General features: G+C 52.5%; 2 protein-coding genes across 4 annotated transcripts; one reads left to right on the forward strand and one right to left on the reverse strand.

Annotated features, from left to right (window-relative positions):
* The first annotated feature begins 4,905 nt into the window (after window positions 1-4,905).
* On the forward strand, window positions 4,906-7,309 carry RPL29 (ribosomal protein L29). 2 transcript variants are annotated; one of them, XM_010589762.2, is made up of 4 exons: window positions 4,906-4,987; window positions 5,400-5,444; window positions 5,782-5,846; window positions 6,827-7,309. In XM_010589762.2, the coding sequence occupies exons 2-4, from the start codon at window positions 5,408-5,410 to the stop codon at window positions 7,202-7,204; spliced, it is 480 nt and encodes a 159-aa protein (XP_010588064.1). In that variant the 5' UTR covers window positions 4,906-4,987; window positions 5,400-5,407; the 3' UTR covers window positions 7,205-7,309. The 2 variants fall into 2 exon arrangements, with proteins under 2 accessions (XP_010588064.1, XP_003410116.1); XM_003410068.4 differs by having other exon boundaries at window positions 4,919-4,987; window positions 5,406-5,444.
* On the reverse strand, window positions 6,963-14,625 carry ACY1 (aminoacylase 1). Of its 2 annotated transcripts, XM_003410069.4 has the most exons (15): window positions 14,405-14,625; window positions 13,897-14,008; window positions 12,917-12,981; window positions 12,726-12,830; window positions 12,297-12,391; window positions 11,908-11,984; window positions 11,728-11,817; window positions 11,570-11,626; window positions 11,145-11,218; window positions 11,012-11,061; window positions 10,772-10,916; window positions 10,601-10,669; window positions 9,898-9,977; window positions 9,657-9,717; window positions 6,963-9,570 (listed from the first exon to the last, which is right to left on the reverse strand). In XM_003410069.4, exons 2-15 carry the CDS (start codon window positions 13,988-13,990, stop codon window positions 9,406-9,408), a joined length of 1,227 nt encoding a protein of 408 aa, XP_003410117.1. In that variant the 5' UTR covers window positions 13,991-14,008; window positions 14,405-14,625; the 3' UTR covers window positions 6,963-9,405. The 2 variants fall into 2 exon arrangements, with proteins under 2 accessions (XP_003410117.1, XP_010588065.1); XM_010589763.3 differs by lacking the exon at window positions 10,601-10,669 and having other exon boundaries at window positions 14,405-14,510.
* Between the last annotated feature and the right edge of the window lie 193 nt (window positions 14,626-14,818).

The raw sequence follows: 14,818 nt of genomic DNA on the forward strand, positions 1-14,818 counted from the left end.
ATGGTGAGACTTCGTCTCACATACTTTGAACATGTCATCAGCAGGGACTGGTCCCTGGAGAAGGATACATCTCGCTTGGTAAGGTAGAGGGTCAGCGAAAAAGAGGAAGCTCCTCATCCAGTGGCTGCAACAATGGGTTCAAGCACAGCAGTGATTGTGAAGATGGCGGCGGACCGGGAAGTGCTTTCTTCTGTTGTACGTGGGGTTGCAATAAATCGGAACCGACTCAATGGCACCTAACAACATGCCTGTGGTTATAATCCCATTTGGGAATGGGTTGTCTTTGTTATGTTAACGAGGCAGGGTTAGTGTAGGGTGTGTCTGAGTCAATCTCTAACAAATTATAGAAGAAGCAGAATAAGTAAGCGGAGATAGGGGAAGAGAGATACCAACCCACATGAAGGTTGCCAAAGAGCAGAAGCTCAGAAGAGATGAAAATTTTTCTCCAGACCCAACAGAGAAAGAGAGCTGGCACTCTGAATTTGGACTTCTAGTCTGCTAAACTGTGAGAAAGTAAATGTCTGTTTGTTAAAGCTGCCTACTTGTTTATTTCTGTTATAGCAGCACAAGATAACTGAGACAGAACTTCTGTCGAATTGGAAGTTAAGAATACCACCCAGTCACTTTGGGCTCCTCATGCCTCTGGATCAACAGGCAAGGAAGGGAGTAACCATATTGACTGGTGTGATTGATCCAAATTACCAAGGGGAAATCGGATTGATATTACATAATTGAGGTAAAGAAGAGTATGTCTGGAATAGAGGAAATCCCTTAGGGCATCTCTTAGTACTACCATGCCCTGTGATTAAAGTCAATGGAAAACTACAGCAACTCAATTCCAACACGACTACTAAGGGCCCAGGCCCTTCAGGAATGAAGGTTTGGGTCATCCCACCTGGCAAAGAATTACAACCAATTGAAGGGCTTGCTGGGGGCAAAGGGAATACAGAATGGGTTTTGGAAGAAGGTAGTTCTAAATACCAGTCACAACCACGTGAACAGTTGCACACACCCTCTCCTCATTTATCAACATGGTTAGGTTTCAAAGACCGGGTCGTTAGGTGAGATTGCTGTTACGCAAAAATGAAGGATGGCTACATTATAACTGCCAAATTACATCATTACATAACTGCCAAATTACATCATTACATAACAGCCAAACCACTCAGAATCATGGCCCAGCCAAGCTGACACATAACCTTAACCATCAAAGCCAATGTTACTCTTTCCTCTCACCTTGGCGTTCATTACTGCCAGACGTATGTTGTTAATGTGCAAAATAGTTGGATAGTAGATTTTTTTTTTTATTATTGTTGTAAATGCAAAATGTCAGATAAGGAGATAGTTGATATGAGAGGTGAAGGTGTGTATCAAGATTCTTTGTTTCCTTCCCTTCCTTATTCCATTACTTATTACAAAATATAAGCTGTAAATGGGGCTACTGTGTTTTCAGTTGTACGCATGTGTCATGGATTGAATTGTGCCCCCCAAAATCTGTATCAACTTGGCTAGGCCATGATTCCCAGTAATTTGTCCACCATTTTGTCATCTGATGTGATTTTCCTATGTGTTATAAATCCTACCTCTCTGATGTCAATGAGGCAGGATTAGAGGCAGTTATGTTAAGGAGGCAGGACTCAATCTACAAGATTAGTTTGTGTGTTAAATCAGTCTCTTTTGAGACATAAAGAGAGAAGCAATCAAAGAGACATGGGGACCTCACACCACCAAGAAAGCAGTACCAGGTGTAAGGCGCATCCTTTGGACCTGAGATTCCTGCACTGAGAGGCTCCTAGACCAGGGGAAGATTGATGACAAGGACCTTCCTCCAGAGCCGACAGAGAAAGCCTTCCCCTGGAGCTGGCACCCTGAATTTGTACTGCTAGCCTACTAGACAGTGAGAGAGTAAACTTCTGTTTGTTAAAGCCATCCACTTGTGGTATTTCTGTTATAGCAGCACTAGATAACTAACACAGCATGTTAGTTGTGTCATGTTAGGCACAAGTATGACTTTATAATTGTCTTTATTTGCAGGTTATGTATAGTTTAAGGAGATGTGTACAGGTGCCATGGTCTTGGGGAACATCTAGCTTAATTGGCATAACATAGTTTATAAAGAAAGTGTTCTACATTCTACTTTGGTGAGTAGTATCTGGGGTCTTACAAGCCTGTGAGCAGCCATCTAAGATACTCCACTGGTCTCACTCCTTCAGGAGCAAGGGAGAATGAAGAAAACTAAAGACACAAGGGAAAGATTAGTCCAAAGGACTAATGGACCACAACTACCATGGCCTCCACCAGACTGAGTCCAGTACAACTAGATGGTGCCCAGCTACCACCACTGACTGCTCTGGCAGGGATCACAGTAGTGGGCCCCAGGCAGAGCTGGAGAAAAATGTAAAACAAAATTCTAACTCACAAAAAAAGACCAGACTTACTGGCCTGACAGAGACTGGAGAAACCCAAGAGTATGGCCCCTAGATACCCTTTTAGCTCAGTAACGAAGTCACTCCTGAGGTTCACCCTTCAGCCAAAGATTAGACAGGCCCATAAAACAAAACAAGACTAAAGGGGCACACCAGCCCAGGGGCAAGGACTAGAAGCAGGAGATGGCAGGAAAGCTGGTAATAGGGAAACCAAGGTTGAGAAGTGAGAGTGTTTGACAAGTCGTGGGGTTGTTAACCAATGTCATAAAAGATATGTGTACTAATTGTTTAATGAGTAACGAGTTTGTTCTGTAAACCTTCATCTAAAGTACAATAAAAAAAGAAAAAGTTATGTGTCTACTTGGCCAGGCCATGATTCTCAGTGGTTTGGCAGATATTATGTAATCATCCTCCATTTTGTGATCTTCTGTAAGCAGCCAATCAGTTGAAAAGGGAGTTTCCTTGGGGGTGTGGCCTGCGTCCAATATAGCCGTATCCCCTGCTTTTTGGAAATTCACTTTACACCACTTGGCTTTTACAAAAGACCTACGTTAGTACCTGTTTTCACCAATCGAAAGAAATTCAGAGAGGATTTTCACTTCTTTGAAAAAAGGCAAAAATTGGAAATAGTGTTCAGCGTTTTGCAGCGAGCTATTAAAGATGCAGTGTACAACCCAAGCAGCAAGAGTGGCATTACCAAGCTCCTTCCCTGGGAACTATACTCAGCATTCCTGCTTTTACTATATGTTGGTGTTATGTTAGGTTTTATGTGTTATTTGGTATGATTTGGTACATTATCTTTGGGGTCTGGGAGTGCTCAAAATTTTTTCTTGTGTAAATTAATGGTAGCTGGGTCTTCACTTTATGACATTTTGGCTTACGAAAAGGTTTCATAGGAACACTCTACTTTCGGATAGCGGGGGAAACCTGTATATGGCTCTTCTGGCAAAACTCACTCTCTCTTGATCCTGTATCCAACTCATCATCTTCTGACTTCTGGTTCTTGGGATGTGAGCTAGCAGTCTGCTGCCCGACCTGCCAGTTTTGGGATTCGTCCACTTGCGCGGCCCTGCGAGCCAGCAGCTTGCCATCTGACCTGCTGGTTTTGAGTTCATCAGCCCCTGCAACCATGTGAGTCAAGAGAAGCCTCCAGCCTGACACCTGACCCACAGATTTGGGACTTGCCAGCCTCCACAATTGTGTGAGCCATTTTCCTGAAATAAATCTGTCTATTTTTTTTTTTATATATATTTATAGAAACCCTGGTGGTGTACTGGTTGAGAACTACAGCTGCTAACCAAACGGTGGGCAGTTCAAATCCACCAGGCACTTCTTGGAAACTCTGTGGGACAGTTCTACTCTGTCCTATAAGGTCGCTATGAGTCAGAATCAACTCGACAGCAGCAGGTTTGGTTTTTTTGGTTGGCTCTGCACTAAGTGCTGTGCCAGGTAATGGGAAGACAAAGGTGACCAAACCAGTCTCAAGCTCATGGGACTTGTGACAATGGTCACAAACACAAGTAAATAAGCAACATAATTAGAGTCTGGGAAAGTGCCCTGAAGAAAGCAAACAGCATAAGAAGATACAAAGCAACTGGGAGATGGGGCCAAAACCCAAAACCAAACCAGTTGCCATCAATCAATTCCAACTCACAATGACCCCAAGTGTGCAGAGGAGAACTGCTCCATAGGGTTTCAAGGCTGTGAGCTTTCAGAAGCAGATCACCAGGCCTTTCTTCTCAGGTGTTTCTGGGTGGGTTGGAACCACTAACCTTTACAGTTTGTAGCTGAACATCTAAGGAGCCCTGGTGGCACAAAGCATTAAGTGCTCAGCTTCTAACTAAAAATGTCGGAGGTTTGAACCTACCCAGCGGCTGTGCGGGACAAAGTCCTGGCAATCTGCTCCCATAAAGATTACAGCCTAGAAAACACTATGGGGCAGTTCTACTCTGTCACTTGGGGTCACTAGGAGTCAAAATCGATTCTAAGGCACATAACAGCAACAGTCGAGCGCTTAACCCTTTGCACCACTCGGGGACTCCGCAGAAGGTCTCTATTTTAAATACGGCAGCCCAGGGAGGCCTCTCTAAGGGCATACCATCCAAAGAGCAGAGGGAACTGATTTATTTTCAATGCAAGGGGAAGTCTTCGGAGACTTTCAGTGGCAGGACCTGATCTGTATCTTAGAAAGAGCCCTCAGGCCCCATTGCTGTGTAGAGAATGAATCGTATGGACAAGAGTCAGAGACGGCAACGGAGTTGTTAGGAAGCAATGCTTTCTCAATTTGGATGTCCAATAGCCATCTCACAGAATGCATCTAAAAAGAAACACCTAGATCACTGACCCCCTCAAAACAACAAAAAACCCTACTCTCCCTTAATCTTCCCTATCTCTGTCAACGGCTAGCTCGTGGCTACCTGAGTCTAGGAACCTTTCTTCCCAGCGCTGGGGGAAGCTTTTCCAGTAGTAACTTCCGGTCTCGTCCACTCTATTTCCCGTGCTGCACCGCGGCCTTCCTTCCTCTTTTCCGGTCGCTGGCGTTTCGGGAGCTGTGGGAGACGGTGAGTCCTGTGCGCTCGGCATCCGGCTCCATCCGCGTCCCTTCGGCGGCGTAGGGACGCACGCCAGGGGCAGCGAAGGGGGACCGGCTGCGTCGCTGTGGGGAACAGAGGCTGCGGGCCGGGGGGTGGTGCTTGTAGGTCCCCAAGGGATGAATGAAAAGGGGAGGTGGGAAAACTTGGTATTTGGGGGTTCTCAAGTTCCCAGGAGCACAGATTTGGGTGACGGGGTCCCTGGGCACCATTACCTGGATTTAAGAGGCGGGGACCGGCATCGGGTCGTGCAGTGAGTCGGGCGGGTGAGTGCCGCAGGTCCAGGTCTCTGGTGAAGCCTGCTTCAGTCCTTTCCAGAAGAGGGCAGAGGATGGGCCCAGCCAGCGGGTTCCCAGTCCTGATCTCCTCCACTCTCTCCCAGGTGCAGACATGGCCAAGTCCAAGAACCACACCACGCACAACCAGTGTAAGTTTCCCGGGCTCAGCCTCCAGGCCAGGACCCAGACCCTGGCCAGGAATGGCTTAGGAATGCTGGGGGGGGGGTGGGGGGTGGGGGGTAGTCAGGGGGGTGCATTACCACCGTGAGTCTGGGACTGGTTTTGTTTTCATCCATTGCTATTTTTGGGATTATAGGTTTAGGATCCAAGGATCCATTTTGGATACCCCCATGCTTTGCATTCAGTGATAAGGGGCTTACCAGATCTTTGGAAAGTAATGGTTCTTCTAAGCTTCCCAGCTGTGTTGTTGTGTGGTCTTATTGAAATAAATTATTTCTTTGGTCTAATTCCGTTTCTTCCCCACAGCCCGAAAATGGCACAGAAATGGCATCAAGAAACCCCGATCACAACGATATGAATCTCTTAAGGGGGTGAGTGTGTGCCTGAATCATGTAGTTTGTTCCTTTTTAGCTCCATTGTCATTGTCAGGGCCCTTCGTGGTGACCTTCCCTAGCTTCAGCCCTTGCCTGAGCACCTCAGGTGTCGCCCATCTGCTGGCCTGCCACAGCCCACAATTCCTTTGTCTACCCAGCCAGCTTTTGTCTGTATGTCAAGCCATGCCAGATCCATAACAAAACCTCCAAAACAAAGCCTGATTATCTCCCTTGCTCAGCCAGAGCGCTGCAAGAGAAGAGATAACTTTGTTTGTCTGTACTTGGCACCTGGTACTTAGTGGGCACCTTGTGAGCCTTCCATTCCATATTGACCAGCCATATAACCTCCATAAGATGTGATGCTGCATTGGGGGGCAACTTTGCTGCCTATGTCAGGGGTTCTTAGGATTAGCTGAAACAGGTGAGGGCCTGGGTGAGGAGAACTGAGCCCTGTCCCCAGACTTCTCCCTTGCACAGTTGCTCTCTGTTTGTGGAGTGAATCACCACACTTCTTAGCCTCAGTTTCCCCTTTTGGTCTCTTATTCTACTTCTCCTGCTGTGAACGTGTTGTAGCCTGTTATACCAGGCTTAGTGTGTAACTGACATCTCCCTGTAAAGAAAACTCAGCTGAAGCACTGTTGTAGAAGTTGGAGGCCTGCAGCCCTGGCAGAGGGGGCAGCCATTATTTGTTCCTTCCTTCTGCACTTGCGTTTGACTGTTGACTTTTCCAGGGCCTGGGGTTGTAGTCCTGAAAACGTGATCTTTGTGTACCACATTAGCAGGCTGAAGTTTTGACTTCAGGGGGTGGTCTTAACATCTTTCTCTGGAAATAATTTCTAAGGGTTGAAATATCTCAGCACGTAATGCTGAGTCCTCAAAAGACTTGGCCTGGGGCCTGATACACTTTTGGGCCCCTACTATGGAGTCGAGCACTACACACTGCACTTACAGCTGCTGGTACCTTTCTTGCCTTCCAGGTGGACCCCAAGTTTCTGAGAAACATGCGCTTTGCCAAGAAGCACAACAAGAAGGGCCTGAAGAAGATGCAGGCTAACAACGCCAAGGCCATGGATGCACGTACTGAGGCTATCAAGACTCTCTTAAAGCCTAAGCAGGTCAAGCCCAAGATCCCAAGGGGCGTAAACCGCAAGCTTAGTCGTCTAGCCTACATTGCCCATCCCAAGCTTGGGAAGCGTGCTCGGGCTCGCATTGCCAAGGGTCTCAGGCTCTGCCGGCCAAAGTCCAAAGCCAAGGCTCAAAGTAAGGCCGAAGCTCCAGCCCAGGCCTCCATTCAAGATCCGGCTCCAGCTCAGGCTCCCAAAGGTGCCCAGGCCCCCACAAAGGCTTCAGAGTAGAGTTCTCCGTTTGAGGACAGAAGGAGTGGTGTGACCCCTGGGCTGCCATCTGCATGGGGCTGGTGTCCTCCTGTGCAGTTTGTACAAATAAACCTTGAGGCAGGAGCTGTTGTCAGTCTGCTTGTGTCTGTGGTGCTGGGGATGAGGAGTAGTGCCTCCATTTGTATGAGAAGAGTTTAGCCTTCTCTGAATGTGTGGTTGGATGTGGCTGGGTGAGACTCATGGCCCTGGAGTGCAAGAGGAGGAACCTAATCAGTGAGAAATGGAGCCTGCTGGTTGGACTGGGCAGACTGCTGAAAACAGGAAGAAATCCCAGATGCCCTTGTTAAGTCTTGAAGCGTGCCCAGAGGAGGTGGAAGGGCCCTACTCGAGATTTCTGTACTTTAGCCTGACAGGTTCTAGGCTTAGGCTGTTTCTGGTGCACCTGGCAAGGGTCCACTCTCTGGGCCCCTAAAGTGATGGCACTGCCTTTCTGGCATGAATGGGCCAAAGCCTAGGAGACACCCTCATGGTGCCCTCATGAGATACTGTACAGGTCACATGCTGTGCCTCCTGACCAGCTGCTTCAACTGTAGGGTCTTGGAGTAACAGGTATTTGTGGTGCCTTCCTGTAGAAGGCATCTGGTGGAGCACTGTCCCTAGGCACAGTTAATCCTCATAGGCAGCCTTTGAGTATGGTGGTCATGTGATGTATAATCCAAACTTGGGTGCCAGGATGACAGGCAGTCCCTGGTATATGGTCCCCTTAGGGCTGAAGTAGCGATTTATCTTACCTTTGTTTTACAGGCGGGGAAACCTGTTCATTTCAACCCAGGCAGTCAAAGTAGGGCCCCAGGAAGCTTAAGTAATTTGCCCAACCAAGGCTGGGGCTGCAGTCCTGCTAGCTCTTGACTGAGACTGGTACCCACTGTGGGTGGTCAACTGCCCTTCCCCAGGGGGTGTCAGATGGAAGGTTGAGTCTTGAAAGAGCCAACTTTGTACCCTGGCCCACTGTTTTCAGTAGCCGGAGGGAGAAGGGTTTCCAGAGCTGGCACCTTGGACAGGGAGCTTGCTTAGTCATTCCGCCCTGAGGGAGAAGCGGTCCCTTCATGGAGCTCCTGTGTGGCCAGACCCCAATCCCAAGGTCAGAGGCTTCAACTAAGTTTTCCTAATATCTTGACCCTCAGTTTCCTCCAGCTTCCACATGGAGCTTGCCCTGTGCAAAGGAAGGAACCAAAGTCCCCAGGATCAAAAGCTTGAGTCTCAAATCACCACCTCCAAGCTGTGTAACCTTGGGCAAGTTACTGTTCTGAGCTTCAGCTGCTCTGTCTGTAAAATGGGGCTTGTGATGGCACCTGTGTTACATGGGAGGCTGGTGTCAGGGTTCAGTAAAGATGGAGCCCCTGAAAGGGAAGGCTCCTTGTTAGAAGTCCATGAGCCAGGGATAAGAATTACTATTAGTCCTATTAGTACTAAGCCTGCAGTTCACAGATCCAAGCCCAGGACTTCCCCTCTGACCAAGGAACTTCAAAACAGCCCTGCTGGCCCACCCTGCCCCGTGCTCACGGAGGTCAGGACCAGATTAGACCAGACCAGCTGGAGGAACAGGCTCAGCTCCTGGGCCACAGCTGCCTGGGGACCTCGTAAGGCCAGCCGACTGAAGCTCAACTCCTGGGCCTTTCTGCACACACTGCCCCATGCCCTGGATAGGGTGCTAGGGACCCTGATAAACTGACCCAGCCTACCAGGGTCCCTGCCTCTCTCTAACTCCCTGCTCCCAACACCAAAGCAGGGGCCACACCTTCCTGTCTGTGGGTTTGACAAGTGCCAATTGTCATGCCTTGCTAGCTGTCATTCTGCCTGCCCAACATCTGGTTCTGGTCCTTTTGTCTCAGGATGTCGAATGTGCCCCTGAAAGCCAGGGCTGGCTCCCTGAGGCCCTCGTCTTGGTGCTCCTCGCAGGCCAGATGTGAGCATGATGGCCACTGAGAATAGGAATGTGGGCGCTTGTGGCTGGGCAGACACACCTGAGTGGTGACTGAGTGGTAGCAGATGGGAGTGCTGGTTGTGGGGCACAGAGCTGTGAAATGAGTGGAACACACCATCTCCCCAGAGAAGCCAATGTCCTCACTGTTAATAGTCTAGAGGCCGCCCCTGTCTCCACTCTGACTTTATTGTTGGGTCCTTGGCACTGGTCTGGGTAGACGTGGGGAGCATGGGGCTCAGCTGTTGTGGGGCAGGGCAGGCACGCTGGCCAGGGCAGGCAGCAGGCGGGTGTATATGTCAATCCCACGGAGGAACACGGCCTCATGCAGCCGTTCATCGTGGTCGTGCAGTAGCACGGGTGTGCGGTTCATGGGCGAGAAGCCCAGGGCTGGGACCCCCACCTGCAGGGGTGAGGAGGAGCCGTTAGAGGAAGGCTAGCATCCAGGCTCATGCCAGGGCCCACCCCACTGCCACACGAGGGGCTCACCGCACGGAGATAGCGGCTGTCGGTGGCGGCAGAGAAGATCTCAGGCTCCAAAGTGAGGTTCCTTCAGGGGAGAGAGCTGGGTGAATGGGGGAGGGGGGAGGCAGGGAGAGGCAGGGCAAGAATTGGAAGGGTGAAGTGAGAGGGAGGCGGGAGGGCAGAGTAGGAGAAGGGGAAAGGAAGGCACTGAGACAGAAGCTGGGCTGCCTGAGGAGGGAGGGCACAGGCTGGTCAGTGTGCTCACATGTCCTTGCAGACTCCACTAAATGCCGCCCACCACGGGTCCGAGTTGTCAGTACCTGTGATTCTGGGCTCCATCCACTTCTGCAGGGAGGGAAGGATAGCAGGATCAGGACAGGGCCAAGGGCATCTTGCCCTGTTCCTTCCAGGGCAGACTGTGCCTGACAGGGCACCAGCCCACCCCCACAGACATCCACTGGGCCAGTCCAGACACAGGCCCTCTTTCAGTCTCTTAAAGGCTCCCGACCCAGGACCATCCCACGCCCTCCATCTACTTATTTCCTGTCCATCCTTCAAGTCCTAGCCCAAGTGCTTCTTGGTCAAGATGGCACCCTCTGACCTCTCAGACCAAATAATCACAGGCCCTCAAAGTGCCAGGTCCCACCTGTTCCTGGGCCACGTGTGTTCACTGTAATATTACTTTTATATGAATATTTGATTAATGTCTGTCTCTCACTTCAGGCTGTAAGGACTATGAGGGAAAGAACTGCGTCTAATTGTACTCCCCACAGTCCTCCCCAGCACCCAACATTGGCCTCCACAACTAATGCTTGTTGGGTGAATAAAATGTGTCTCTCATAGCTTACAGCTAGGGAAATGCCCAGTCACACGCAGACATGCCAAGCACACACTCCTACAGTGTCACACACACGGTCAGCCCAGCCTCAGCTCCCAGAAACCCCCTATCCCAGGTCCTAAGTGGATACCTGAGCAAACTCAAAGGTGATCCCCTCGCCAGCTGCCTGGCACCAGCCCTGCAGCTGCTCCTCGAAAGCCTAAGAGAAGGGGGATGTGCTGATCCCTGAGGCTCTCCCTGAGCCTCTTGGAAGGCAGTGAGGACTGGGGATCCCTCCTTCAAACCCAGGTGGAGGTAGCACCTTCAAGTCCACATCAGGTGCCAAGCGGAAGTCAAAGCTGGCGCTCATGGTAGCAGGGACCACGTTATAGGCCACGCCACCCTCTAGCTTAGTCAGATTCACAGAGGTCACGGCGCCCAGCTTCAGGTGGGGATTTGACTGCAGCCTGTGGGGGGGTGGGGGGAAACAACAGTAGAAAGTGGCTCAGCTCCTCCTCTCCTGCACAGCCTCCCAGAGCCCCACTTTCCCAGGCTGCCTCACCTCTGCTTCTCCTTCTCTCGGAAGGCCAAGATGGAGCTCACAACCTTGTGCTGGGAGAGTGAGAAGAGATGTGAGAATGGTCCCAGGATAGAACCTCCCAAGCCTCCAAGCTCCCTTCCTGTGCACCACGCACCAGCTTCTCTGCTGCTGTGTCCTCGATGAAGCGCGAGCCATGGCCAGGCTTCCCGGTGCATGTGATCTGCACCCCTGGGGAGACATGGGGTATCTTCAGCATGGGAAGGGCTGGAAATGCAGGGCAGCCCTGGAGTGGGCCCAGGTCCTCCCTCATCCCAAGCTCCCCTAGCAGGGCCCTGCCTCCCTCAGCGTCCCCGGCAAAGAGCTAGCTTCTGCCCATAGTCAGGGCCTGCCCTCAGAGAAGCTCTTGGTCAAGGAAACAGGAAGGAGAAGCCCAGTCAGGAAGGGGCTGGGAGACAGAGTCCCTGGGTTCAAGGTCTATTCAGGCCCCAACTTGCTGTGTGACCCTTGGCAGGCCCTTGCCCTCTCTGGCCTAATCTCCCATCTGTACAGTGACCATCTCCCCCTGATGCCCATACTCACACCAAGGGCTCCGCTCACTGTAAAAGACAGTGAAGGCGTCAGTGGGGTTGGCCAGGCCTGAAGGGGGAAAGGGGAGTCAGGCGGTGGAGTGGCCCAGCCCCCACTAGCAGCCTCCCTACCTCCTCCCTGAGTGCTTAGCAGCCTGCCAACCTCCTCACCCTCATCCAAGGCGAAGCCAGCCTTCAGGGCCCGGAACTCGGGCCGCTGCACAAACAGCTCCATCCCTCGGTGGCCCCCGACCTCCTCATCTGTAAAGGTGGCAGGGTTGTGAGATGAGGGGGCTATCCCCAATACACTCCCTTCCTTCCAGCAGGTGCGCCTCCCTGAGCCACTCCTACCTGGCACAAAGGTCATATGGATAGTTCTGGGGAAACGGTGGCCTTCGGCCTTCAGCCTCCTCACAGCCTCCAGGTACCTGAGGGGGCAGTGAAAAGGACACAGAGCCAGCTGCTGGGGAAACCAGCAGGGCCAGGCAGGGCTGGGAAGCTGGACCTGCAGGTCCTGGACTCAGTTCCGCCACAGCCTGGCAGGTGACTCTGGGAAGTCCACGCCCCTTTCTGGACCGCAGTCTCCCCATCCACATCATGGTCACAGCAATAACTCCTGTCTACAGTAAAGGGTCAAGATGTTCCTTGGCCTTGGGGTTCTCCAAACACATCCCAGGCCTTGAGTCAATCCACTGGGCTAGCAAGGACATTGTGAGGAACTGGGAACAGAGGACACTCACTGGATGCTGACACACTTCATGTCCTGGGCACCCCTGGCGTAGATGTAGCCCTCAGCGTCCTTAAAGGCCTCAAAGGGATCATGAGTCCAGTACTCCTGGGTGCAGGGATGGGAAGAGGGCCAAGCCCCAAATTTAGTCATTAATGTAGTCTGGCCAACTGTGGCCCCGCCCTTGGAGCCCTCCATCAGGTTGGGGTGACAGGCAGGGTGGTGGTAGTGGGGGGGACTGAAGAGGGCAGATAATTGCCACCCCCCATCTCTGCCTCTTCCACCCCCACTGAATCGTTGCTGGACAAAGGCTCTGGAGTAATGTCGTATGAATGTGTAGGGTCGCACCAGGACCAGTAATGCTTTCCCCAGGGTTCCGTGTGGTTGGGTAGCCATCTCTTCGTCCAAGGCACCCACACCCCCCAACACCCCCAACACACACCTGGAAGACAGGCACCACATCCATGTGGGAGTTGAGCAAGAGGGAGGGGAGCATAGGGTTGGTGCCTGGCCAGGTCAGCACAGTCACCACATGGCCAGGTGCCACCTGGAGGGGGTGAGGAGGGGGACGGTCAGCTCAGGGTGAGAAGGTACCAGAGCCCCATCTCCCCCCACTCAGGACCCCAGTCTCACCTCCACTTTCTGACAGTCCAGGCCCAGCTGATGGGCTCTCTCCTCAAGGAAGGCCACAGCAGCCCCTGCGGGCACAGAGAGTCTTGGAGGGGCTGGGGGCTGCTCCTGCCCACCCATAGCTCCCACTGGCCCAGGCACAGCTAAGAGGAGAGACACCCAGGGAGGGGTGCAGACCCAGAGCCGGGCTGGTGCTTCCCCAACACAACTCTACACTCCTCAGAGACACTTGCATTTCTGTCCCCAAGGAAGATTTTTTGGCCAGCTAGTGATCCTTTAGGTCCCTGAGATCCCTACGTGGTGCAAATGGTTTGCGATTGGTAGCTAATCTAAAGGTTGGCGGTTCAAACCCACCCAGCGGTACTGCAGTAGAAAAAGGCCTCAAAGCCACGGCGATCTGCTTCTGAGAGGTCCCAGCCTTGAAACCCTATGGAGCAGTTTGACTCTGCACACGTGGGGTTACCATGAGGTGGAATCGACTCAACAGCAATGGGTTTAGTCACCCTTTGTGGACGGGCTGGAAGCAGGCGTTATTATCTTCCTTAAAGATGGGCACAGACACATAAGGTGATTCCTCAGTGTCTCCCAGTTGAGAAATCACAGAGCAGGGATTTGGACCTATGTACAAAATACCCAGCCCCCTGTGAGGGCTGTGGTCTTTGTCCAGCCCCAGTAGACTTTTGAGGGCCTCTCTTTCCCTTTTTTGCTGCCTCAGTCTCCCCAGTGGGGAATGAGGTGAAGTTGTTCCTTAACTAGCCGCCAGGAGTAACTTCTGCAGCAGCACAGCCTCTGGGGAAAGGGTTCCTCCACAGCCTGGAGAGGCTGCCACAGTCTGCTGACCTAGGAAGTGGCTAGAGGGGCTGAGGAGACAGTTGGGGCCGCCCGTGGGGCTCGGCTGGGTGACAGGGGTTGCAGGCTGGTTTAGAGCACAGTTCCCACCCATTTGGCCCCCAACCCAAGCCCTGGAACCTTCACATTCTCACCATAGTCAGGCTCAGGCTGGACAGTGGGGATACGCAGGTACTGGCGAAAGAGCGTCACCGAAGGGTGCTCGCCCTCAGGACTCTTGCTGTCCATGGCACTGCGTGTGGAGAGCTGGGGGCAAAACAAGCGGCTGACGTCCCCTCCCAGCTGAGGTTCACTTCATCTACACCTGGCCCGCTCCCCAGGACAAGTTTCTCCATGCAGCCCACAGGATGGGACACCCTGAAAAGGAACTGTAGTCTCCCCCAGTTACGAAGCACCCATTCAGTTCCAGGGGCGGTGCTGACTGCTTTCAACACATTTTCTCATTTAATCCCCCCAAAGGGCCCTGTGAAGTTCCTGCTTCTGCCCACTTTACAGAGGAGAAAGCTGAGGCTCAGAGAGGTTCAGGGACAGCTAGAGAGTAGCTCTGCCAGGTTTGAGCCTAGGCATTCATTTCTCTGCCCTCCTCAAAACATTACTCCCTGTTTCCCGGCTTTCATGCCAGGGAGCCCCAGATCCCTCTACCTTTCTCCGGGATCCCCCACTTCGCTCTGTCCTGGTCTTGAGCCTCTGTTTGCTTCTCAGCACCCACCCCGGAGTGTGGCCGGGATTCAAGGTGCTGCGAGGTCGCGGGGTCAGAACCGCCCCTGCCCGCCCACCACGTGGCTGGAACTGGGGCGTGGGGCGGTGAACGAGGATTGAGAGCAAGCGCTGTTCCGGTCCCAGCGGCCGCGTCAACGCAGGAGCCGCGGCTCTGGACCCCGCCCGCCCCTGGCTCGGGCTACTCAGCGGCGCCGCGGCGGCCAACTCCGCCCAGCGCCAGACTGTGAGCTCCGGGCTGGCCACCCCCTCCGGCCCCGCCCATCCCGGCAGGGCCCGCCCCCAGGCCCTACCGGGTGGGGCAGCGAGTTCAGGCTGGTCCCGCCCCTAGAAGTCTCC

This window comes from Loxodonta africana, chromosome 22 (genome assembly GCF_030014295.1).
Source record: "Loxodonta africana isolate mLoxAfr1 chromosome 22, mLoxAfr1.hap2, whole genome shotgun sequence".
Lineage (NCBI taxonomy): Eukaryota > Metazoa > Chordata > Mammalia > Proboscidea > Elephantidae > Loxodonta > Loxodonta africana.